Below are 25357 nucleotides of genomic sequence, written 5' to 3'. Positions count from 1 at the left end.
GTTTTGGGGCTTGCACCTCCTAGAGTCAATGTTTTTGTTAATCTGCTGACATATAAATACTTAAACAATATGGCCCACATGAGTCTGGCAAAGAGTAACAGTTACTGATGCCCTGTGCTGACAACATAATACAATTTCTAACTCAGCGGGCTTGATAACTTTGAAATCTTGTGGTTCTGGATTTAAAAAAAAACACTCATTTTCATTATGTACAATTTTGCATATAAAGTGGGTTTGTTAATATTTTCTATATCAGACGATTTCAAATGTGCATAATCTAATTGTGCACAAAATGTCCATCGCCCTCATTCTAAGTAACATGTGCGGCTTCTCTTTTGGCTTTTGCTCTCTTGCCTATTCCCAACCTCTTCGCTCCAGAGAGGACAGGGGAGGATGCTCTGGGAAGCATTGCCCAAATCACACATCTTGAACACCAGAAATATATACGTGCCAACACAGAGGTGTCCTCACCTAGCAAGCCACGTGCATTGCATTCTGAGTTTACTGTGGAGAGAGTGGCTCTGGGGAGCAGACAACAACGCAAGGGAAGAGGGCTGGGAGCAGGGAGCAAACCAGAACTTGGGGGAAAAGGTGAACAGGGAGAGAACAGCCCAGTAGGCCGCCAGAGGGAGCCCAGGAGCAGAAACCCCTGAGGCTGCAGGCACTGACTCCCAGCTCCCTCCCTCAGGCGGGCCCACTGGCAGGTAGACAGATTTCAGGATAAGGGATCCTGGCCCCATCTTGGTTTACAGGGCTGGCTGACCTGTCTCCCTGCCGCCCCCTCCCTTAGCCTTAATCCCCAAATGCGATTGGGATCGGAGTGTCTCTGACACTCCTGTTATCTCCTCCCTGGATTTCTGCTCCTCAAGGTCAGTGCCTCCCCAGGCTCCTCCTCGGGTCTTGGCCCTTCTCCCATCCTGGGCCAAGGTAAGCCTCTTCCTTCCAGATGGCTGCTTAGCAACCTCCCCGCTCCCATGCCCAGAGTTGGCATTATGGTTGCTGCCTTGGGAGATGGGGTTTTTTTTCTCCCACTGCACCCCGATTCCTACTCAGGTGCTCACGGCAGCTGCCAACAACATCGGCTGGTACTTACCAGCTTTGATGAGCTCAATAGATAATGAAAAGAGTATGCATGCCCTGAATGAGGCCTAAACAGACGCTCTAGCTCCTGTCCACCATGGTTTGAGCTGAATTCCTGTGGGATGTGTGGTCCAGTTTCTGTGCTGGGGGTGCCTGCTGGCACATGTCCTTGTTAATTTCTCAGAGCCTCTTCATTGTCTGATGGAGAGAGGACACTGGGGGTCAGTGAGGTGATTTCCAGCTTTGGCTCAGCTATGTCGGAGCCTGGACAGAAAAAAATGCCAGGCATAGAGTGGGATGTGGGTCCCCTCCCTAAGAAGCAGTCAGCAGATGACAATTCCCTCCACCAGGGCAAGCTGTGGTGGAAAGACACTGTGGGTGGCTGGGCGCCCGTTGGGTGTCTGTAACCTAAGGAAATAATGGAAAGAGCAGTGGCCTGGGGGCAGGGCCCCTGTGTGCTGGTGTTAGCTCGGCCCCTGACTGCACGGGGCATCAGGCACTACTCTTGTTACCTCCTGGTATTTTCCTTTCCTCATCCAAAAGTTAAGTGGGTAAAATTCCTTTCCACTCTCATGTTCTAATATTCTAACATTCTTTCTGTGCTTTTATGGTTTGAATACCAAAGCACTTGTCAGTAGGGACCCTGGGCCAAGCCCCCAGTGGAGCGAGAGTCACTAAATGTGACTTCTCTGGCAGGCAATTCATGGAAGGAAGGGTAGAGCACCAAGCCGCCCGAGGGCCAGTTTACATTTATCTCCCATTTTCTCCCTCTTCTTCCCCTCCCCTCCTCCTCCTCCTCGCTGCTCCCCAGGAATGTGCAGAAACTTAAGGCTGACCCAGACTTGCCCATCTGGAAAGCTGATTATGGTTCCTTCACCTCTGTGTGTCCTTCCAGGGATTACTAGCAAAGACTCCTCCAGGAGATGGAAATCATAGCCTTTCCCAGACGCACCCTCAGAAACTTCTCTCCTTCCTCTGCTGCATGTCATCAGTCTTGCCCCCACCCCCTGCTATGCCCCAGTTCCAGATACAGAAAATGCCCATAAAAACTGGGGTGGGGCAGGGGGCAGGTGCCAGAGAGCATAGCGCTCAGTAAGGACACCCAAGGATACAGGGATGGGGGTGCAGAAAGGGAGAGAGAGAAATAGAGACAAGGAAGGGAAAGCAGGGAAAAACCAAACCCCCAGGGAAGACTCTGGCATGAGGTTGGGGTGGAAGAGTCTAAACGACCTGCTCCTGGGAATGTCAGGTCAGGTCCCTGCTCCAGGGCAAGAGCAGTCTGCTTTGCACCCTCTGGGCACCTCACACCTTCAGAGTTATGTAAGCGGCACCACTCGGAATCCGGAGGATAATCAGCTCAGAAGAGCCCCGGTCTGTCCCTCCCCCATGGCATGGTGCCTGGCACAGGTAGAGGCACATATAAATCCATACTTCTTGAGTCGCCATCCATAGGAGAGATGCTCCAGACCCCAGGAGCCATGACCTGTGCCCTTCTCTTCAGGCTTTTCCTACTTATGGCCCTGGCGGTCCCCTCCCAAGGCAAATGCCTTGGCCCCACATCTCGCCTGCGTTATTCCAGGTTCCTAGATCCTTCCAATGTCATTTTCCTGCGCTGGGACTTTGACCTTGAGACTGAGATCATCACTTTTGAGCTGCAGGTCCGGACAACTGGCTGGGTGGGCTTGGGTGTCACAAGTCGCTACACCAGAGCAGGGAGTGATCTGGTTGTTGGAGGAGTCCTGCCTGACGGCAACATCTATTTCTCGGTAAGTCTGAGGGTGACTCCCTTCCAAGGATGAAGGTCTCTTGCTGGGTTGAGCATGGCTCTGAGTCCAGGAAGGATCCACATTTTCCAAACTTATCCAGGCGCATGCCCAGAACACCAGCTGACTGCTGACCTCTCTACAGAAACGGTCCATTGGAGAGTTTCAAACTAGGTCTTCCAGACTGCATGGTCTTAGAGGTGCTAAGGAATGGAACCACTGGACTGAAAGAGTCCTGCACCGCTAAATGCAGGACAATGGGAGAGAGTCAATGCTATATAACAGCCAGTCTTCAGCCATTATTTCCATTAAGCTCAGTCAGGTGGACCACAACATAAAATGTTCTAATAACCACAGCAGCAGCTATAATAATAGTAGCTTAAAATTGTTATGTATTTTTGATCAACCAGGCATTGTTCCAAAATCTTTGCATGTTCAACCTCACAGCCGCACTATGACGTGGACAATTACTACCCCATTTTACAGATGAAGAAGCAGCTCACCCATCTCTCCCAATCTCACCCATCAGAACTGCATTTATATGGGGAAGTGTCAATGTTATGAGCCACAAGAGAAGACAGATAGCATAGAGAGTTCAGAGAGTAAGTGAGCTTTCAAGAGCTGGAGATGCAGGAACACTAGGATTTATGGACTTGGGATTTGGACGCGAGCAGTAAATCAAGGTCAAGTGGTGAAACCCCATCAGACACTGTCCGTCCCAAGAGCAAACTACAAAGTAAAGGACCTGGATTCTGCAAATTTAGTACCTTGGGGTTGCTAAAGGGACACAAGCTCCTCCAAAGTCATGACCACTGGGGTTTCTTGTCCTTACTCTTTGACCTTCTCTGGACCCCAGGACCAACACCTGGTGGATGAAGACACCCTGGAGGAGGACGGGAGCCAGGATGCTGAGCTGCAGGGGCTGACGGAAGATGCTGTCTACACCACCATGCGCTTCTCCAGGCCCTTCCGCTCCTGTGACCCTCACGACCAAGACATTACGGTAAGACAGTAAGGAGAGGAAAACATTCAATTGTAAGCAGCTTTTCCTTTTGGGGATGTGGAGTCACCCCCGATCTAGAATGTGAATTTATCTCAGGCAGCGGTCACAGCTCCCAGGGGTTCTGTCCCTCTTCACCTTTCCAGGCACTGCCCCAGTTGTGCCCCTCTCCAAATCCATAAGCCCTCTACAGAGTGATTTGCCATGGATTAAGCACCCAACCTACCCTCCCCTGGTTCCCCTCTCCAAGAACCTTGCCTGATTTCACTGAACTTTAGTGTCATTTCCCAAATATGGACACAGGCATTGAGAGGGAATGTGACTTGCTCAATATTTCCAGCAAGTTGTTCCCTGAGGTAGAACTAGAACACGACTAGTTCTGACCCCCAGTCAGAAGCTCTTTCCATTCCACTGTGTAGACGTGAGCAAGTGATTTGTGTCAGTCCTTGGGTGTGGGTGTGTGCAAAGTGCTGCTCACGGGCAGCAGCACCTCAATGCCCATGACACCCTCAGAGCGACACCATAAGGGTGCTGGCCACTTACGGCCAGGACGACACTCTGAAGCTGGATCAGGACCGTACATTTGTCAAGTCCATCTTCCTGCTACAAGTAGTCCATCCTGACGACCTTGATGTCCCTGAGGATACCATCATCCATGACTTGGAGATTACCGATGTAAGCGTCCTCCGCCCCACCCAGCCACCTCCAAACCTCCTTGCCATCTTCCCACTTGATCTAGACCCTCCTCTTGCACCTGATACTCAGTACGTTCCTTGAATGGAGGTTACTGTGACTTCCCGTAGTACCCTGAGAACCACCAAGCTGGTCTGTCCCTTCCCTGGCTTCTCTAAGAGCCTCGTTTCCAACCCAGCTCAGCCTCTGTGTGTCCTTCTCCAGTTCCTCATTCCAGAGGATGACACCACGTATGCCTGCACCTTCCTCCCTCTCCCCATCGTTAGCAGGAAGCATCACATCTTCAAGGTACAGTGAACCAGACATTGCTAAGGCAGTTGAGCAGGGCAGTGGGCGCAGTCAACTCGGAAGGGATGGTGTTGGGAGAACTGCTGAAAGGAAGCCGGAGAGAAGTAGCTGGGAGAACATTTGGGCCAGGTCAGATTTGGTGGGGGTGGTAGTTTCATGCTTTCTTGAGCCCAGAGCTATAACTCCCAGCACTGTTCTCTCCGAGCCCCACAGTGCAGCAGAGATTTTGATGAAGGTCATCAATTAGTTAAGTGTTTCCAAAGAGCAAAGTATAAGCCTCACCTTGGACCCAGAATTGTGCTCATGGCCAAGGAGGAAGTTCAGGCTGGGGGGGACAGGGCCCAGGGCTGTCAGGTCAGTGAAGTCTGGCTAGAGGGAACTCCAATGTGGTCACCTGATTTCACAGTTGAGTTATTTCAAATTTTGATCTTATAAAAACCAGCAAATGTGTGGGAGCCATTTTTTTTCCCTTTAGAGGAGAATCCAACAAGGCATGTGCTCAGATATAGTGGACTGGTGAGGTTATTAAGGGAAAGTCAGAAGTCTTGGGGATATTCTCGGCTAGATTTAGTATGTTGTGCACTCAGGGGAGGAGTTTAAAAGGATGGGGGCTGAGGGAGAAGTCAGACAAAGCAGGGGTAAGTGATGGGTTGGGGAAGAAAAACAGAGAACAAATAGAAAAGAAAGAGACAGAGAAGTAGGGAATGGGTGTAGATTTATTTGGGGAAAAGGGATGGGGGGAATAGGACTTGACATAGATGATCTTGACCATGATCTGCCTCCTTCTCTCACCCAGTTTGAGCCAAAGCTGCTTGAGCACAACGAGACGATGGTGCATCACATCCTGGTGTATGCCTGTGGCAATGCCAGTGTTCTCCCCACGGGCATCAGTGACTGCTATGGGGCTGACCCTGCCTTCTCCCTCTGCTCGCAGGTCATCGTGGGCTGGGCTGTCGGGGGCACAGTGAGTCCTGTGATGAGGGACCTAGGTGGCTGGCGGGGGTGTGTGTGTGCATGTTGTCAGGTGACTGGGATTGATGGACTGACTGATGGCAGACCAGGAGACGGGGAGGTCTGGGATGAGGGCCAGTAAACACGGGCAGTTCCCGGTCCCTGCACCTAGCACCTGGCTCTTCTTGCTGCCAAATCTTCCTCCATCCAACAGAGTTACCAGTTTCCAGATGATGTGGGTGTCTCTCTTGGGACCCCCTTAGACCCGCAGTGGATCCGACTGGAGATTCATTACAGCAATTTTCACAACCTTCCCGGTGAGCATCTAGAGTACTTATGGAGGGAGAACTGGTGCAGCTTGCTGATACCTTTAGGTGTTGGGAAGGTGCCGTGGGATGCATGCTGGCTCGTTTTCATCACAGCCCTGTCCCAGCTTTCCTGGGCCTCTTGTTCTCACATTGTGACCAGGTCTCTTGCATTCTGTCGTTGTTCCGTTCTGCACCAGGCGTGTATGACTCCTCAGGCATCAGATTATACTACACCGCACGGCTGCGCAAATACGACATGGGGGTCCTCCAGCTGGGCTTCTTCACTTTCCCCATCCACTTCATACCCCCAGGCGCGGAGTCCTTCCTGTCCTATGGGCTGTGTAAGACAGAGAAGTTTGAGGAGGTGAAGCTGGGAGGCACATCCTCCTTGAGGTTCCTTGTTTCCCAGCACAGATTTGGGCTGGTCCCTAAGCACACACACCCTGAGCCTGGGACTTGGAGAATAACTACACCCTGGTGCCCAGGAAAACAACTAACCTGGATCATGCAAAGGAAGGAAGGAGTTGGGGGTGGGGACTGGAGGGTGGGGCAGGAGAGGGTCCAGGAGGGCCCAGTAAGAACGAAAGGGGCTCCTGTCGGTCATGTGAGGAAGGTGTCAAATATTAAGGGAGGCAAATCAAGAAACAGGACAGGATGAGAGTTCTTAGCAAACCAGATGTGTCTCCTCCCCATCACAGATGAATGGGGCCCCAGTGCCTGACATACAGGTATATGGCTACCTGCTCCACACCCACCTGGCTGGCCGTGCTCTGCAGGCCGTGCAATACAGGTAAGGGAAGACATGGTCTTGAAGCTTTCCCACCTGCATGTGGGAACAAATTTGAGGATAGCTATTTATCCTACAGCAAAAGGTTATGCTTGGTTGGGAGTAGAGGGAGCTAGAACTATCCCTGGAGTAGAGGTGTTGGAATAAGACTGTGGAAGGAGGAGCTTTTCTGTTCTATGGGCAACCTGTCCCCCCAGCAAGAGCCCATACACTGCTTCATTCCCTCTAGAAACGGAGCACAACTCCGAACAATCTGCAAAGATGATTCCTATGACTTCAATCTGCAGGAGACTCGAGATTTACCTTATCGAGCAGAGATCAAACCGGTAGGAGCCTGCGGGGAGGCATGACTGGAGTCGGGGTGGGGAGGCAGGATCAGAGGTCATCACTGTTCGCCAAGAGAGTTCTAAGGCTGTACCAGTCCTTCTGTGTCTTACTTTCAGCCTTCATGTTTCACTCTGAATAGGGAGATGAGTTGCTGGTGGAATGTCACTACCAGACACTGGACCGGGACTCCTTGACTTTTGTAAGTACCTCCCTTCCCACCATGGTCAAGCACAATGGCCTCTGAATAGAGCCCATCCCTGACCTTGACTATAGAGTCCATCCCTGACCTTGACTATAGAGTGACCCTGATTATTCCAGCTGAAGCCCTTTTCTCCCTCCAACGGTATTATCCACTCACATGGGGCTTTTCATGCTCTCACATCCCCGCGATTATAAGATGGGTTCAAGGATTCCCTCCTTTCTCTGTCGACGACCCACTTAGACAATGGGCAGACAGCATGTTATAGTGACCCAGAGCATGGACTCTTGGTCTCCATGCCTGGTTTTGAATGTCAACACAATCATTAGCTTTCTAACCTTAGACAAGTTATTCAATCTCTTTGTGCCTCAGTTTCCTAATTCATACAGGAACTAATAATAGTACCTCACAAAATTGTTGTAAGAGTGGATTAAGCTATGTAAAACCTCTAGATCATTGCCTGGCTTATAGTAGATGCTCAATGAGAGTTAGCTGTTGCTGTTACGGTCACAAGGAACCCCACACCTTTTGTGTGTCAAGAGTGGGTCAGTGCTTATAGGATCCCAAAGGGGTTGCATGCTATTGAGGAAGAAACTACAGCCATATGTATTATTATTATTACATGAGGTAGATAGATACTATAAGAGACAAATGGGGATAATTCCCAAGGGAATTCACAGGGAAAAACCATAAGGCCCTACTATGGTGAACTGAACATGTGACATATTTGAATAGGTCCAGCTTTAGACATGTAGAGATGAGGAATCCTGGAGAAGTTCAAAAGGGAGTGGCTTTTTCAGGAAACTCAATATCTTCTCTCATCTTCTCAACTATCTTATCTTCTCAAACCAGAGCAGCGGCCATGGAAATGTAGAGGACAGGGCAGATATTATTTCTTTGGAAATAATATCAGTGATTGTCCACCAACTGGAAGGAGAGGAGGAGAAAGAAAAGTGTGGGTAAGAAGCCGATGAACATTCATTCAGCTGGTTGTAGGTTAAGGGAAAAGGAAAACAGCATCATTGGTAGAGTGACCACTTACACTATTTTCTGCCTACCTTGTTCCCCTCTCTCTGCTTGTCTTTGTGACTTTGTGTTCCATCTCTGTCTCTCTCTTCTTCCCCAGGGCGGTCCCAGCACCATTAATGAGATGTGCCTCATCTTCCTCTTCTACTATCCCCGAAACAACATCTCCAGCTGCATGGGGTACCCTGACATCATCCACGTGGCCCAGGAGCTTGGGGAGGAGGTATCAGAGTGAGTCATCCTGGAAGATAAGACTTTCAAGTGTGTGAGAGGGGTCTTGGGGAAGACTGGAGAAGGAGAAAAAGGAAGACACCTACTACCCCCTGCACTAGTGAGGCAGGATTCCTCAGTGGGCTGCCTGGTTGGCACCTGCCCTCCTAACCCCTGCTTCTGTCAGTGCCTGACTCTCAAAGCTCTGACATAAGACAGAATAGGGTTTTTCTCACATATCAATGAGGTCATTCAGGAAAGCGGATAAGAATTTTATGCACAAATTCTCTGTCTGCCTTTTTCTCATGTGCTACCTGACTCAATCAAAGACTGTTTACTTTTAAGTAATGACCCTTAATTATTTAGGGGTGAGAGTTGTCTCTGGGATTCGATGTCTCTGAGATTCCCTGAAACTCCTTTCCGAGGAAAATGCACGTTGTGCAGACACACCCATTCCACGTACAATTTCAAGGCCTTTACAGGTTCCCTGAAGTCACTCTATCCAACTTCTTGGACTTCATTGCTCCCAGATTAAGAACCACTTCTTTAAAGAGTCAGGAGTTTCTCTTCTTCACTTTAAAAAATTCTCATCTGTGAGTTTTGCTAATTCTCCTTCTACCAAATTCATGGTTGTCTTATTGAGTTGAGAGGCATTCCTTTCAGCTTATGCTGATGTGGAAATGATACTAACAAATGTGAAGGCATTTTGCGAAAGCTTTAAGTTGACCCTAACCTATTGTGTGTTCCCCCTGCCCATGGCAGCTCCATGGAGGGCATGATGGCCATGAACAATGTTGAGTGGACCCCAGAGAACATTAAGAAGGCTGAGAAAGCCTGCAAGGAGGCCCAGCAGATGGTGATAATAAAAACCATTGATGTGAGTGTCCCAGGAGACAGCACCCTGTCAAGGTTGGAGATGGCAGGGTGTGGGATGGTGTTGGGCCAAGCCCGGAAAAGAAAGGAGGAAGCAGGTGAATGACAAAGGCAGGAACACTGGGTCAGGGAAGGAGGGGCTGGGAAGCAGAAAGGTGGGCTGATGCTGCTCTGGACTGTGGAGTGGTGGGGGTCTCCCAGATAGTTTGTGAGGCTGCAAGGACTGGGGATTGGCATGTGAGAGCCAAAGAAAGGAAATGAGTGGGGGAGGCTTCTGCCTTTACCCATTTTCTCCCATTTGCCTTTTGCTGCAGGAATTGGTGGAAAACACGACAGGCTGGATTCCGGAAATCATCCCAGCTACACGGGGACCCTGCTTGGAGTCCTCTGGAGGCAAAGTGGAGCCCCAGGACCAAACCCCTGCAGGCTTCAGGGCTGCACCAGTAGCCCTCTCAGGCTCTAGCACTGCTACCCTGAGGTGCCTCCCTTTGGCTGCCCTCTTGTTTGGGCAGGGGGTTCTTTCTTGGCTCCTTGCTACCCTGCGGGTTGGAGTCTGATACTGTCTCCTCATTTCAAATACTCAGATTCCTCTCTGCTCAGCCTTCCCCTTATTATCAAATGCAGAAACTCCCCTCTGCTTGGGCTCCCCGAAGTCCCCCATCTGTGCCCCTTCCCATGACCCAGGCCATGACATTGCAGGCCTGGGGACTGCACCTATTCCATAAAGGCTTTCCAGGATGAGGGATGCAATTCAGCCTTTCAAACTTTAGAAACACTGATGGGACCACATATTTTCTGACAAAATCTGGATTCAAGGCTGGACTACTCTCTGAGAAGTCTGGTGCTCCAGCTTACCTAAGGGGATGCCAGCTGGGGAAGTGGGGGCTTGCATGCAGAGGGAGAGCCCTCCAAACCCTCCCTTGCCCATGCTGACCCTAAAAGGGGGCTCCTGGTTCTCTTTCCTTATGGTATTTTTTGCCCAACCCTCCCTGTGAGGCAGAGGCAGCAAGCTACGTGTATGATTTGTAGTAAAGAGGGAGGCTGTGTTTATAAGGACAAAGCTCAGGACATGAGATTAAATAGAACTTTACTCGCTTCCTGTTGCCATCTTCTTCCTTTGAGCCTATGGTCCAGGAAAGGAAGCTGGGAGGTCTCTTGGATGGCTCAGTATAAGGCATCCAGAGGGTATTTGAGGACCCAGTTGCCCAAAAGGCAACATCAAATGCAGTCCTTGCTCTTCTCACCTGTGCCTCTACTATCAGATGATCTTTATTTATCCCACCAAGTGTCACATTCTCAACACTCAGGTCACTAGGGGTTCAAAAGCCTAACTGGCCAGGCAGGCTGAATTGGGCTCTGAAAATGGGTCAAGGCCAAGGTGGAGGGAGCAGTCCTTAGCTCTGAGCCCAGGTCATGTCAAGAAGATCACATGGACAGAGCCGGGAATAGACACACATCATTTGTGCAGTCAGGCTGCAATTTGCAGCCACAGTTGAAAGGAAAGGTGCATTGGCAATAGCTGTTCTGGGATTCTGGGGGGGGGCATTTCTGCTTTCTGAGCTTGAGAATCTGTGTAGCACCCTGTCCTTTGAGATTTAAAGTCATCATACTACTTTATGAATTGCCTTGTTCATTGTTCATGTGCTCTGGAAGGGACCCCTTCTCTGACTATCCTGAGGTGTTTAGAGGAATCTTAATCCCTTAGAAACGAAGAATCTGGCCTCAGTAAATTGTTTACCACTGCTTGAGGGGCCAAGCCTTGACTGAACATTATAGCCCTGCTTCCTGGCAGAGCAAGCTCTGACTGAAGAGGTATATGCTAGATAACGAGCCCATTATCACTTCCTCTGGAGAATTCTGGAGGCTCCATTCAAATATTATGTAACATCTTCAGTGTTCACATTAAGCTCCTGCAGTCAGTCCTGGATATTTTCAATGCCTGGGGTCACTCCTGGACCTTGTAATGTGCGAGCAGAGGGACTCGCTGCCCTTAAAGTGGTTTTTCAAAGTTTGTGATTATGGAAAAAACTAAGTTCACCTGAAGCGGAGGACTGTGTGTGCTCACTGTTGAGTATTCTGTGGTCCCACCATTCAAGGCAAATGGAGGATTTTCTTTTGATCCTAAAACAGCTGCCGTTTGGCAGCTGCGTGAAGTGTACAGAGTACTTTCTACAGCACGAGGAAACACACAGATAAAGATGAGATGTAGATAGAAACGTGAAACAACAAGCACAGACCACTCTTCTCTTTGCTTTGTCAAGTCTGACATTTCTTATCCAATATTCTATATTACTCCAAGGCTCCCAAGCAAATTCTTTCAACACCAAACTCCTAGGTTAAAACAAAACCAAACACCCTTTCTGACTGGGTTTCAGAAGCCAGCCCTCGGTTTACACTGCAGCCTTAATCTCAGGCCTATCCTGACAGGTTCAAGCCAGCTGGGCAGCTGCCCCCAGGTTCTGCACCAGGATCTCCCCATGGCTCCCTTTGCCCAGCTCATGGCCAAGAGTGGGTCCCAGGCACCTCTACTTTCCTTTGTGCACCCTTGAATTTCTTGTTCCTCTTTAGCCTTCCTTCTTTCATCTTATTTTTCTTTCCCTCTCCTGACTTGAGCATTTAGTGATCATGCATACTCACTGAGCACCATCTGTGTGCTTGACATTAGGTTAGAACAGGAGCCACTGAAATGAACAAAAACTGGGGCAAACACCTGCTCTGCCCTTGTGGGGCTGTGGTCAAGTTTCTACGAACCCCTCAATGGCTGTTTTCTTCTTGGGCTCACACTATCCATCTCTGAGCTTTTCCCAGTGCCACTGAGTGTTTCCTCCCCAACTGCCTAGAGAGAGGAACTCTATTTATATCAACCTATAGAGGATGATGTTTCTATAGTTAAAAGGGATGCATTTACATCATACATATACTAGACAGAGAGTTCAGACCAATACTTCTGGGGAAATGGTTTAAAGCCTTCATACTTAGGGTAGGATACTTGATACCTCAAGGCTTTTTCCAACTCATGAGATTTGTGACGCAGTTTCCTGATGGCCTAATGACACACAGCAGGAGGAAGGGGCTCAGTGCTGAGGTTCAGAGATGACCCCCAACTTCAACATTCTGTTCCTTGGGCCTGTCATCCCTCATCCCTGAGGGGTCTCTAAAGTCAGGTTGGCTCCAAGTGACTGAGACTATAGTTCCTTCTCCACCTCACCTACTCTACTCAAAACCCCATATTGAAAGTGGAGGGTAAATAAAGGATTTATTCCCTGATTATTTTTTTCTGTGGTTTTGTGAGGACAAGAGGAACCATGAGCTCATGTTTACAATGACCCTGGTCTTTCTTGTTGAAATTTTTTTTTAAGATTTTATTTATTTATTTTAGAGAGAGAGATCGCAAGTAGGGAGAGGGGCAGAGGGAGAGAGTCTCCAGCAGACTCCCTGCTGAGCGAGGAGACTGACATGGGGTTTGATCTCATGATCCTGAGATCATGACCTGAGCCAAAAACAAGAGTTGGATGCTTAACTGACTGAGCCACCCAGGCACCCCTCTTGTTGAGTATTTTGATATAATTAATTTATGGGAAAATTGCAAGGATTCTCATATATCCTTTATCTAGCTTTATCCATTGTCTATATTTTGTCACATTCTTCTCTCTCCTCTCTATTCCTTTCTCTTCTCTCCTTCTTCCTCTTCCTCCTTCTTCCTTCTCTTTCTCCCTCTCTGTCTCTCTCTTTCAGGAAGCTGATAACTTAGTTTCTTTTCCCTGTTGGCTAGAATTTCCATCAATGTCTAGATTCCTGCTACCACTGAGTCAGCAGAGACTGAGCAGGAAATCTCCCTGCCTCACTATTCCATGAACACAGTGGCTCCCAACGTTGCCTCCATATTGGAATTACCTGGGTGATGGGCATAGAGTCCAGGCATTAGTGATTATGGCCCTCTCCAGGAGCTTCCAGTATGTACCCAAGACTGAGGACCCCTGAGCTAGAAGTTCAATTGCTCTTGACTAGTCCATTTCCTCCACAGACAGAAATCATGTTCCAGCTTCACACATTGGAGGCTTTACACAGGCACTCACCAGCCAGAGAGGCCCCAGTAAAGAAGAGCCTGGAAGCCCCCCAATTGCTAGAAGTTAGAATTTTAGTTGCTGGATTGTGAGGGTATGTGGGGACCTCAGAAAAGAAGCACATTTAGGGGGATCAGGGAAGTGACGATTTACCAAGAATTACTCAAAAAATAAACAGTAAAGAACAAAAAACCTTTATAATGCTGAGTAATGAATGCAGGAGGAATGTGAAGTTGGAAAATCACCGCTTGAAAAATTCATAGTAATAATTGATTCTGGCAAGACTCATCAACAGATGACAATACAAATAGGAGGGGAATCAGCCACCTAGCCTCAAAGTATCTCCTTACAGTGTATTTATCACTCACTATGAGAAAAAAAGTAGCTTTCCTATAGAGAAACCTGGCAGACACCACCTCAACCAAAGTAACATCACCAAAAATGGACAGACAGATGCCGTGTGCGTCCTGCTCTGGGGCACCAAGAGGGACCCAGCATTACTTCTGTGGTATTTCTGCCCAAAATGCACAACATCAATGCAATCCTGAGGAAATATTAGACAAACCAAAAATGAGGAATATTCTACAAATAGCTGGCTTGTAATCTTTAAAACGTTGAAATTGTGATTGGAAAAGAAGGACTAAGGAATAGTTTCAGCATAGAGGCAACTAAGTAGCAAACAACCGAATTAAACAGTTCAATGCAACACGTGACATGTGCTTCTGGGTCCAATTCTTTGTTGTTGCTATTGTCATTGTTGTTTTTGTGTTTTTCATAAAGAACATTACTGGCTTGATTGGTGAAATTTGACTGGGGTCTGTGCATTAGCTGCTAGTATTGTATGACTTCTAATTTCCTGATTTGGCTGGTTATATTGTGGTCATGTAAGAGTATGTTCTTGTGTTTTAAGAAATACACGTCAAAGCATTTTGTTATGATGAGACATTTTGTTTACAAACTCTCAAGTTATATATCTGTGTGCGAGGGAGGGGGAAGGAAGAGAGAAAGAGAAAGCAGATAATGTAAACAATTTCTTATTTCTAGGGATAATGTTCGGGAAATCTGGGTAAAGAATATACTGGAGTTCTTTATACCATTCTAGCAACTTTTCTCCAAACTCCTTTCAAAATCAAGGAGTCAATTTAAAACAAGAAACCAGTCCAAACACTGTACAAAGACAGCATAAAAAACGGGGGGAATGTTAAAAACAAAAAACAAAAACAGAAGCAAAAAACAAAGCACATAAAGAGTAACCTGGAAAAAAAATCCATTTAGAAAAGTGTCATGTTTTTCCAAGCAGGAGTTTTTGACTACTCTGAGCAGAGAACTTCCAGCCTGAAAGCTAGGGTATGCTCTTGGATAAATTTCAGCTGTTGTGCATAATACAAGTAATAACAAGTAAGTAATAGCATGTCTTTCTTTTTCTTTCTTTTTTTCTTTTTTCTTTCTTTCTTTCTCTCTCTCTCTCTCTCTCTCTCTCTCTTAGAGAGAGAGTGCAAGCAGGCAGGGGGGCATGCAAAGGGAGAGGAAGAGATAGTTTCTGTGCTAAGGAGAAACTGCTCTGCTCTCAGGAAATCCAAGGGGAGGAAGAAGAGAAAAGTTTAAATAGACATTTAGGACACTCAATGGATTACAAAATAATAATAAAAATTATAAAATCTTGTATAGCATTTTACAGACTGAAAGTGCATTTCCACGTACATTGCAGTTCTGGTGTTTACTCCTTCTCATAGATGAGAAACCAAGGCAAGGAGTGGCATGTCCATCTAAAGCCACAGTCCCTGGACCAACCTCACAGCAGGTGGTGTTCGTAGAGTTGCTCCGATGGAATCTATTATCTGTGTCGGGGTCTGAAGGAAGCACAGGGCTCAAGACTCAGAAGGAACAAGCTGATATTTGCTTTTACCTCTTCCCTTTCCAGGTTTCCTAAATGGTTCCAGGATCATATCTTGTGTGTCGACTCTCAAGTTTCAATCCTCAAGTTTCTTCAAACATCTGAAGTCCAGGTTTCCTTTCTTCTGTCTTGTTTAGTTGGTGGTGGTTGTTGTTGCTGTTGTTACTGTTCTCAGCAGTACTTACCTTTTCAAATCCCAAATTTTCAATTATGGTTGATTTATATTCACAGAGAGAATGAATTTCAGTAACTACAGAATTATGGTTGTTTGAACAAATTCATCCTCAGTTTTCCAAATCCCAAGTGCTTTAAGCAAAGCCTTTGGCCAACTGATCTTACTTGGTGTGCAGAACCCCGTGTGCCTTAGGACACAGAACACTTTGTCCTGTATCAGCGTTTGTGGTGCCAATAAGATAAAGGGCACTGGAGCTCCCTCGGTAAAGACACAAGTGAGGGAGTCCATGACCCAGGGCAGTGGTACAGTTTGGAATTATGAGTTTTGCTTTGTTTTGAGTGGGAAGGTCAAGTTCAGAGGCATATATGCCCTGGTATAAGGTCTATCAACTTTATTCAGAAGAGTGCAGCTTGTGGAAAGATTCCGAAAGGCAAATGCAACTAACTGATGAATCTTCGCCCCTTGTGTAGAACCCCGTCGGGCCAGCCACACAATAGTGCAGGTGTGCTGGGAGGTCAGAAGGCTGTGCAGGCGTGTTCATAGTAGGGGATGTGTGTAGTTAGAACCTTAAGGCACAGGTGCTGGAGTTCCTAAGTGCTGGGAGAGTTCATAATGTATTTGACTATGGAAGTGATCCCAAACTCTTTGTGGTCTCAAAGCCGCTTTCATTATAGGGGTGCCTGGGTGGCTCAGTCAGTTGAATGTCAACTCTTGATCTCAGCTCAGGTCATGATCTCAGTGTTGTGGGATTGAGCCACGAGTCAGGCTCCGTGCTTAGTGAGGAGTCTCCTTGTCCCTCTCCTTCTGCTTCCTCTGTTCGTGCTTTCTCTCTCTCTCTCTCCAATAAATAAATAAAATCCTTTTTTAAAAAAGCCATTTACATTCAAATTTAGTGAAGACCCTGTGCTTTGTTTAGGTGGCTTATATCTGCTGATATGTACTTTCAAAATTAAACTTGAGTCTTTTGTAAAATACTTTGTAAAATATTTATTTTTTCATTCATTAAAAATAACAATATATCAACTGCATGTTCACATAAATAATACATTTTTATGAAAAACAAATATATTTTCAAAGCATAAAATAGTGAAAAGAATGATATTTTATATTTTGTAAATCTTTTTAATGTTTATCCTAACAGAAACAGCTAGATCCTTGTATCTGTTTCTATATTCATCTATTGTGACACCACACAGCATAAAGTCTTTGGAAAATGCCACTGTCTACTAATAGAGAATGAGTAAAAGAGGAAAAGAAAAGCATAGTATTATGGAAACAGATTTGACCTTGTGAACCCCAGAAAGAGTTCTGTGCCCTCCCACGGATCTCCAAACTACATTTTGAGAATACTGTCCTAGGATTAAGCTGTCAATAACATTCCACTGTCTGTATTTGGTTATGACCATGAGTCTATTTATAAGGTCTGGCTGATCTAAGAAAGTAACGGACCAAGGATAAATAGTAAATTTTGATATGAAAGACCAAGAACATCCTGAAAGTTCTAACACAGAAGGAGAGGTCACAGTGAAGTAATAATGGAAAAGCTGGTAGATAAGAGAAAAAGTAAACAAGAGTATAATCAATGAAAAGTAAACAAGAACTCTGATCCCAGGGTAGAGACCATCTCCCCTAAGCCATATCTTTAAATATTCACCTCCATCTGGGTGATTTCTGGTCTACAGAAGAGTTAGAGATTTGTAATTGAATCCAGTCATTCAGGGTAACAGCAAGGGCCTAAGATTATCTGTATAACAGTAATTTCCTGGAAGTGTATTTAATGTCTGTAAATAAAAGTACTTATCAAATTTGCAGTAAGAGTATCAGTAGTACCTATGCAAGTAGTGGTTGCAAAGTTTAGGAAGTTATGTTATTAGCATCTATAATCACATTTTTATTTCCTGTGATAGTGAAAGTAACGTCTAATATTTTTAATTTAATTATTTGAGTTCCTGGAGTCCAAGTATGTACAAGATCTACAATTGTAGCACTTTCCATATCTATGGTTACAGCTAGGATTGCTTTAAAAGCAATAATACTTTCAGGATGTGTAATAGTGAATTGCTAAATTGGTAGCCATGGTATGTGGAAAAGTCCATAGGAAAATAAGGCATGATTTTTAACATTACTAATTAAATAATCACTATAATATTAACAACTGTTGCTACAGTGGCCATGTAAATGCCATGTATCACCAGTGCTCTCAGTTATAGTATCATGCCCTGTAACCCAAGAACAAGTTAGGTAACTTCAATAACTACATCTAAAGCAGTAGTATTTACAGAGCTTAATATGGTATTATCTGAGATACCAAATCATCTATGAAGTCTCTAGCAAGGATATATAAAATATCTACAGTTTAATTGACAGGGCTGTAGGGTTATAATTTTTAAAATAGGAGTATATATTCTGGCTACAGAAGAAGGATCCAGAGCTTCTTTAATTATACTTATAAAAATAATCATGGATGCATCTTTAGACATATCTGCCATGCCTACAGTGCTTGGAGAAGCCATATCTATAAAAGCTAGTGTTAATATCTGTGAAAACTTATGTAACATAAGATCATGTATATTTAATTGATTTTTTATATCTATAATTGTTGTTTTAAAGAGATGTCTGTAGTAATTATCCTGCTTTGAGTAGTAATCATGGAACTAGAGTAGCATTTACGGCATTTGCAATATAAGTTGGTATGGTAGCAGAAGCATTCATTGGTCTATCAAGAATGGTAGTATTTAGAGCATATGCGGTAGTATTTATAATACTGGTGGTAGCATTAGTTACAATAATAGGTAAATAACTGACTGTAGAGTTTGTTGTTACCTGATGGTGAGCTTCTGTGTCTAGAAGAGCAGTCATTAATGTGTCTAAGGCTATTGTGGTATTTGGAATAGAAACACGTGTAGTGTTATCTGGAACACTGCTAGAGTTATCTGTGTCAGTAATATTTACTTCATGCCCTGTACTATGTATAGTTTTGGTGGTAGGGGTAGCTATGGTATTAGTGCTAGTAGTGTAAATATCTGTAGAAAGAGTAGACATTGTAGGAATAGTATAACTAGTACTATTACCACCAGATATTGTAGGGGAAGGAGAACTGGTAATGGGAGTATGGTTGCCAGTGCGAGCAACATCAGTACTTATAGGAGAAGTGGTTACCATAGCAACAGTAGTGTTCATAGCATGAGTAGTTACAGAAAAAGTAGTCATAATAGGAAAACCATTGATAGTACTATTAGCACTACCATTCGTAGAAGGAGTAGTTGTAATTGGAACAGTATTATTGGTGCTAGTAGTATCAGTACTTGTTGGAGAAAGAGTAGTGGTAATTAGAACAGTGGTATTGGTGATAGCTTCAGTATTACTCGTTGGGAAAGCAGTGGTTATGATAGGAAGAGTAGTACTAATGCTAGCAGTGGTACTTATAGGGGAAGGCAGAGTGGTATTAGTAACAGCAGTACTAGTTGTAACATCAATAGTGCTTTCTGGGACAGGAGAGCTTGTGATAGGAAGGGTAGTACTAGTGCTAGCAGTAGTGGTACTTGTTGGGGAAGGCATAGTGGTATTAGGAACAGGAGTATAAGCTGTAAAGTCAGTAGTACCTGTTGGGAAAGGAGTGCCGGTGATTGGAAGGGTACTACTGCTAGCGGTAGTATTTGGGGGGGAAGGCGTAGTGGTATTAGGAACAGGAGTACTAGCTGTAATCAGTAGACCCTGTCGGGAAAGGAGTGCCTGTGATAGGAAGAGTACTACTGCTAGTGGTAGTATTTGGGGGGGAAGGCATAGTGGTATTAGGAACAGGAGTACTAGCTGTAAAGTCAGTAGTACCTGTCAGAAGAGTAATGCCTATGATTGGAAGGGTACTACTGCTAGCGGTAGTATTTGGGGGGGAAGGCGTAGTGGTATTAGGAACCGGAGTACTAGCTGTAAAGCCAGTAGTGCCTGTCGGGAAAGGAGTGCCTGTGATAGGAAGAGTAGTACTGCTAGCGGTAGTATTTGGGGGGGAAGGCGTAGTGGTATTAGGAACAGCTGTAAAGTCAGTAGTAGCTGTGAGGAAAGGAGTGCCTGTGATTGGAAGAGTACTACTGCTAGCGGTAGTATTTGGGGGGGAAGGCATAGTGGTATTAGGAACAGGAGTACTAGCTGTAAAGTCAGTAGTACCTGTCAGGAAAGGAGTGCCTGTGATAGGAAGGGTACTACTGCTAGCAGTAGTATTTGGGGGGGAAGGCGTAGTGGTATTAGGAACACCTGTAAAGTTAGTAGTAGCTGTCGGGAAAGGAGTGCCTGTGATAGGAAGAGTACTACTGCTAGCGGTAGTATTTGGGGGGGAAGGCATAGTGGTATTAGGAACAGGAGTACTAGCTGTAAAGTCAGTAGTACCTGTCAGGAAAGGAGTGCCTGTGATAGGAAGGGTACTACTGCTAGCAGTAGTATTTGGGGGGGAAGGCGTAGTGGTATTAGGAACACCTGTAAAGTTAGTAGTAGCTGTCGGGAAAGGAGTGCCTGTGATAGGAAGAGTACTACTGCTAGCGGTAGTATTTGGGGGGGAAGGCGTAGTGGTATTAGGAACACCTGTAAAGTTAGTAGTAGCTGTCGGGAAAGGAGTGCCTGTGATAGGAAGAGTACTACTGCTAGCGGTAGTATTTGGGGGGGAAGGCGTAGTGGTATTAGGAACACCTGTAAAGTTAGTAGTAGCTGTCGGGAAAGGAGTGCCTGTGATAGGAAGAGTACTACTGCTAGCGGTAGTATTTGGGGGGGAAGGCGTAGTGGTATTAGGAACACCTGTAAAGTTAGTAGTAGCTGTCGGGAAAGGAGTGCCTGTGATAGGAAGAGTACTACTGCTAGCGGTAGTATTTGGGGGGGAAGGCGTAGTGGTATTAGGAACAGCTGTAAAGTCAGTAGTAGCTGTGAGGAAAGGAGTGCCTGTGATTGGAAGAGTACTACTGCTAGCGGTAGTATTTGGGGGGGAAGGCATAGTGGTATTAGGAACAGGAGTACTAGCTGTAAAGTCAGTAGTACCTGTCAGGAAAGGAGTGCCTGTGATAGGAAGGGTACTACTGCTAGCAGTAGTATTTGGGGGGGAAGGCGTAGTGGTATTAGGGACACCTGTAAAGTTAGTAGTAGCTGTCGGGAAAGGAGTGCCTGTGATTGGAAGGGTACTACTGCTAGCGGTAGTATTTGGGGGGGAAGGCGTAGTGGTATTAGGAACAGGAGTACTAGCTGTAAAGTTAGTAGTAGCTGTGGGGAAAGGAGTGCCTGTGATAGGAAGAGTACTACTGCTAGCGGTAGTATTTGGGGGGGAAGGCGTAGTGGTATTAGGAACACGAGTACTAGCTGTAAAGTTAGTAGTAGCTGTGGGGAAAGGAGTGCCTGTGATAGGAAGAGTACTACTGCTAGCGGTAGTATTTGGGGGGGAAGGCGTAGTGGTATTAGGAACACCTGTAAAGTTAGTAGTAGCTGTCGGGAAAGGAGTGCCTGTGATAGGAAGAGTACTACTGCTAGCGGTAGTATTTGGGGGGGAAGGCGTAGTGGTATTAGGAACACCTGTAAAGTTAGTAGTAGCTGTCGGGAAAGGAGTGCCTGTGATAGGAAGAGTACTACTGCTAGCGGTAGTATTTGGGGGGGAAGGCGTAGTGGTATTAGGAACACCTGTAAAGTTAGTAGTAGCTGTCGGGAAAGGAGTGCCTGTGATAGGAAGAGTACTACTGCTAGCGGTAGTATTTGGGGGGGAAGGCGTAGTGGTATTAGGAACACCTGTAAAGTTAGTAGTAGCTGTGGGGAAAGGAGTGCCTGTGATAGGAAGAGTACTACTGCTAGCGGTAGTATTTGGGGGGGAAGGCGTAGTGGTATTAGGAACACCTGTAAAGTTAGTAGTAGCTGTGGGGAAAGGAGTGCCTGTGATAGGAAGAGTACTACTGCTAGCGGTAGTATTTGGGGGGGAAGGCGTAGTGGTATTAGGAACACCTGTAAAGTTAGTAGTAGCTGTCGGGAAAGGAGTGCCTGTGATAGGAAGAGTACTACTGCTAGCGGTAGTATTTGGGGGGGAAGGCGTAGTGGTATTAGGAACACCTGTAAAGTTAGTAGTAGCTGTCGGGAAAGGAGTGCCTGTGATAGGAAGAGTACTACTGCTAGCGGTAGTATTTGGGGGGGAAGGCGTAGTGGTATTAGGAACAGGAGTACTAGCTGTAAAGTTAGTAGTAGCTGTGGGGAAAGGAGTGCCTGTGATAGGAAGAGTACTACTGCTAGCGGTAGTATTTGGGGGGGAAGGCGTAGTGGTATTAGGAACACCTGTAAAGTTAGTAGTAGCTGTTGGGAAAGGAATGCCTGTGATAGGAAGAGTACTACTGCTAGTGGTAGTATTTGGGGGGGAAGGCGTAGTGGTATTAGGAACAGGAGTACTAGCTGTAAAGTTAGTAGTAGCTGTGGGGAAAGGAGTGCCTGTGATAGGAAGAGTACTACTGCTAGCGGTAGTATTTGGGGGGGAAGGCGTAGTGGTATTAGGAACACCTGTAAAGTTAGTAGTAGCTGTCGGGAAAGGAGTGCCTGTGATAGGAAGAGTACTACTGCTAGCGGTAGTATTTGGGGGGGAAGGCGTAGTGGTATTAGGAACACCTGTAAAGTTAGTAGTAGCTGTCGGGAAAGGAGTGCCTGTGATTGGAAAAGTACTACTGCTAGCGGTAGTATTTGGGGGGAAAGGCATAGTGGTATTAGGAACAGGAGTACTAGCTGTAAAGTTAGTAGTAGCTGTCGGGAAAGGAGTGCCTGTGATAGGAAGAGTACTACTGCTGGCGGTAGTATTTGGGGGGGAAGGCGTAGTGGTATTAGGAACATTAGAACTAGTTATAACTTCAATAGTACTTGTTAGGAAAGGTGTAGTGGTACTAGGGCCAGTAGTACTAGCTGTAACTTCAGTAGGTACTTGTTGGGAAAGCAGTGGTTGAGATACTAAGAGTAGTACTAGTAGTAGCAAAACTAGTGAGAATAGTCTCAAAAGTGGTAGCCTTAGTAGTAACTGTAGAAGGATATAGAGAACCTGTTGTGAAGGTATTTGTCATAGGTGTAGTAGAAACTATAGGGCCACCGTATATCCAAGTAACCTCAGTTAGTTTTTCTAGGCTGATAATCTTGTCAGTCAGTTGAATAGTCAGAGTCTGCCAGAAAAGAAGAGATAAAGTTGGTATTTGAGAACTTCTTAAACATCACATTTAAGTCTTTTTTCAAATTACAATTTAACAAAAACCAATGTATTCATTCTTTCCCAGAGAGTAATAAAAGGATATAAAGATTCCTTTTTGGGTCACTGATTTCAGACAGATAAATAGGGGGATATATTGTATGCATGATCCCTGTGCTGGAAATCTGTGTCTTTCCACTTCATCGGGCCACACCACATTGCTTGCAAGTATTTGCAGCTTTGATTAAGCATTGATAGCCAATGCTTATAAAAATCTCTTTGCTTTGCCACTAGATTTTAACCTTCCTCGGGGCAGTCCGGTTTCATGCTTTCACCAGCCACGACACCTAGTATAGTGCCTGGCATATAATAGGCATCTGATATGCTACAGAGTTTCCTACAAAGCAGGTCTGCCTCAGTCTTAACTGGAAGTAATTACTTGCAGAGGGTAGTCTTGAGCTCAATAGTCTAGGAAAAATGTGTTGAAGTAAAGAACTAGAAAGAACTAGAGAGAGAAAAGCTATCTGATTGATCAGAGGGTCATTTTCCAAAATCCAAATATCAGCAGGTGGGCACTCTTTTACTGCTTGGAAGACAGGAATTGTACTTACCCATTTTCACTTTGCTAAATGACCCCCTACAGGTCCACTGGATCATTCTTAGGACAGGTCTAGGGTTCTAAAGCGGGTTACTTTCCCCTCTGTGGTTACTCTTGGTAACCCTACTGGTAATCTGTCTTCCACATAGGTGGCTCCAAACGTAGACCCTGCTAGAGGGTCTAGTAGGGTCTGCTATTTGTGTCACTCTGTTTTGTTAACCAAATAATTTTATCTCACATCACAGGTGGGACATATTCATTTTGATGATTACCACAGTTGACTGCCAATTTTCACCAACCTCTAAGATCTATCAATCTGACCAGGGACATGAGTAATTTCAGGAAGGAGGGAGAACATCTCCACCAATTTTAGGCAATCTCTCTTTTATTTTAGCCTCTGCCGCGGAAGCAAATAAGTTTTGTTATGCTAGCCTGAGAGACTAACCTCACTAAACACATAGAACCACTTCTGGGAAACACATGGAAAGGATTTCACCAGACCATTGACTATTGATCCCTGGACTACATTGGGAAGACCACTGATGCTACACATTTTGCAATAGGATTCAACACTCCCAACTTTTCAGGAACATACTATTGTATGTATCTTTACAACCTTTTAAATATAAGCAAATAAAATAATGAAAATAAAAGTGATAACTTTGCAGAATAATAAAATTAATTTATGATATAACATTCCTTTGAGACATACCTGATTGTAAGGGTCACTCTTGAAATTCATCTCTGTGAATTGCTGGTTGTCATAGGTGAAAGTGACTTGTGTCACAGAAGTAGAGTTTGTCCCCCAGATTTTAATATATCCAACTTTCAGTGGATTCGAGTCACTCAAATACTTATTGTGTATGGTCTGGATTTTCAATAGATTCTATAAAGAACAGTAAAGAGAAAAAATACATAATACATCTGCTGAGACGCTGTATTTCACATTAAAATATTAAGAAATCTCAAATTACTATTGTCGTGCTGTTTGCTGGTTTATTCTTAAACACTGCATGAAGATAGACTTCCTGAGTACCTGCTATGATAAACTTGATAACACCAGCATAATGAAAGTTATTTTACCTATATTGTTACTAATTCTTACAAGGATTTTGAAAAGCAAGCATCATTATCTCAGTTTTATGAAGGAGGAAATCGAGGCTCTGGGAGTAAAGGGAGTAGCTAAATGACACAGATAGGGTCGGAAATGTGATGCACCTATGTGCATAGCTCTGTATGAGTTAACGCAGAGTGAACACAGAATCACGGGATACAGCCCCTAGACTAAGGAGAGTTGGCAATAAATATAGGACTTGACTAAATCATGAACTGTTTAAGTGTTAGCACAAGAGTTAAACTAATGTGAGGTAAGTCACAAAATAGCACATGATTAAGGCCCAAATGAAAATCATAGTGAATATTTGTTATGGGTGGTAAGAGAAAGGAGAAATCACTACGGAATAGGGGAGGGTCAAGAAAGGACTTAGGAAGGACATGGAACTCTAGGAAGCCTGGAAGGGTGGATGGATTTAGAAAGGTGAGATGCATGAGGAGGGGCTGGAGGCAGGGACATACGGAAGAAAGGCATGCTCACTGAGTGCAAGAGCTTCGGTAGCTCATGCCGAGCAAACAAAATGAGACTGGTGAAGACGTAAGACAGGATGAGGAAGATTCTATGCAATGCCTCAAGGAGCTAGCTGCAGTACAGCAACGCTATAAACTCCTTGACTTTCATGGCAACAGCAGAAAGAAAAAGAAAGCCATTCAATTGGCTTTATGGAGAAATTAATAAGTTTTGAGACTGACTGCACAAGCAGAATCAAGGGAAAGTGAAGAAAAAGGGATATAACTTGAAGTAAATGGGTGAGCTGAAGCTAGTGTTTATGGATTTGGGAGAGTCTACTCTTTAATTGCCTGGAATTTTGAAAGCCAGCTGATAGCTTGAAA

The 25357-nt window shown here is 45.3% G+C and overlaps 3 protein-coding genes across 3 annotated transcripts in view; 1 reads left to right on the top strand and 2 right to left on the bottom strand.

Annotated features, from left to right (window-relative positions):
• The first annotated feature begins 1732 nt into the window (after positions 1 to 1732).
• Positions 1733 to 10836, top strand: LOC100484526 (putative DBH-like monooxygenase protein 2). Its single transcript, XM_002921669.4, has 13 exons — positions 1733 to 2846; positions 3700 to 3846; positions 4357 to 4518; positions 4741 to 4824; positions 5621 to 5788; positions 5990 to 6092; positions 6281 to 6447; positions 6782 to 6873; positions 7100 to 7196; positions 7337 to 7396; positions 8523 to 8653; positions 9395 to 9509; positions 9820 to 10836. The coding sequence occupies exons 1-13, from the start codon at positions 2472 to 2474 to the stop codon at positions 10060 to 10062; spliced, it is 1944 nt and encodes a 647-aa protein (XP_002921715.2). The 5' UTR covers positions 1733 to 2471; the 3' UTR covers positions 10063 to 10836.
• An 8496-nt stretch (positions 10837 to 19332) lies between these two features.
• Positions 19333 to 22390, bottom strand: LOC117797019 (mucin-2-like). Its single transcript, XM_034647442.1, has 3 exons — positions 20964 to 22390; positions 19800 to 20525; positions 19333 to 19352 (listed from the first exon to the last, which is right to left on the bottom strand). The coding sequence occupies exons 1-3, from the start codon at positions 22336 to 22338 to the stop codon at positions 19333 to 19335; spliced, it is 2121 nt and encodes a 706-aa protein (XP_034503333.1). The 5' UTR covers positions 22339 to 22390.
• A 56-nt stretch (positions 22391 to 22446) lies between these two features.
• Positions 22447 to 25357, bottom strand: part of MGAM2 (maltase-glucoamylase 2 (putative)) — a 78955-nt gene continuing 76044 nt past the window's right edge. Inside the window, exons 46-47 of the mRNA XM_034638340.1 lie at positions 24123 to 24296; positions 22447 to 22789 (exon numbers count right to left, since the gene is read on the bottom strand). Coding sequence (XP_034494231.1) covers positions 22547 to 22789; positions 24123 to 24296 — 417 coding nt within the window. The 3' untranslated portion in view covers positions 22447 to 22546. The remainder of the gene's footprint in view (positions 22790 to 24122; positions 24297 to 25357) is intronic.

Source organism: Ailuropoda melanoleuca, chromosome 1, assembly GCF_002007445.2.
Source record: "Ailuropoda melanoleuca isolate Jingjing chromosome 1, ASM200744v2, whole genome shotgun sequence".
In the NCBI taxonomy this organism is placed as follows: domain Eukaryota; kingdom Metazoa; phylum Chordata; class Mammalia; order Carnivora; family Ursidae; genus Ailuropoda; species Ailuropoda melanoleuca.
This window is presented reverse-complemented; position numbering and strand designations above follow the sequence as displayed.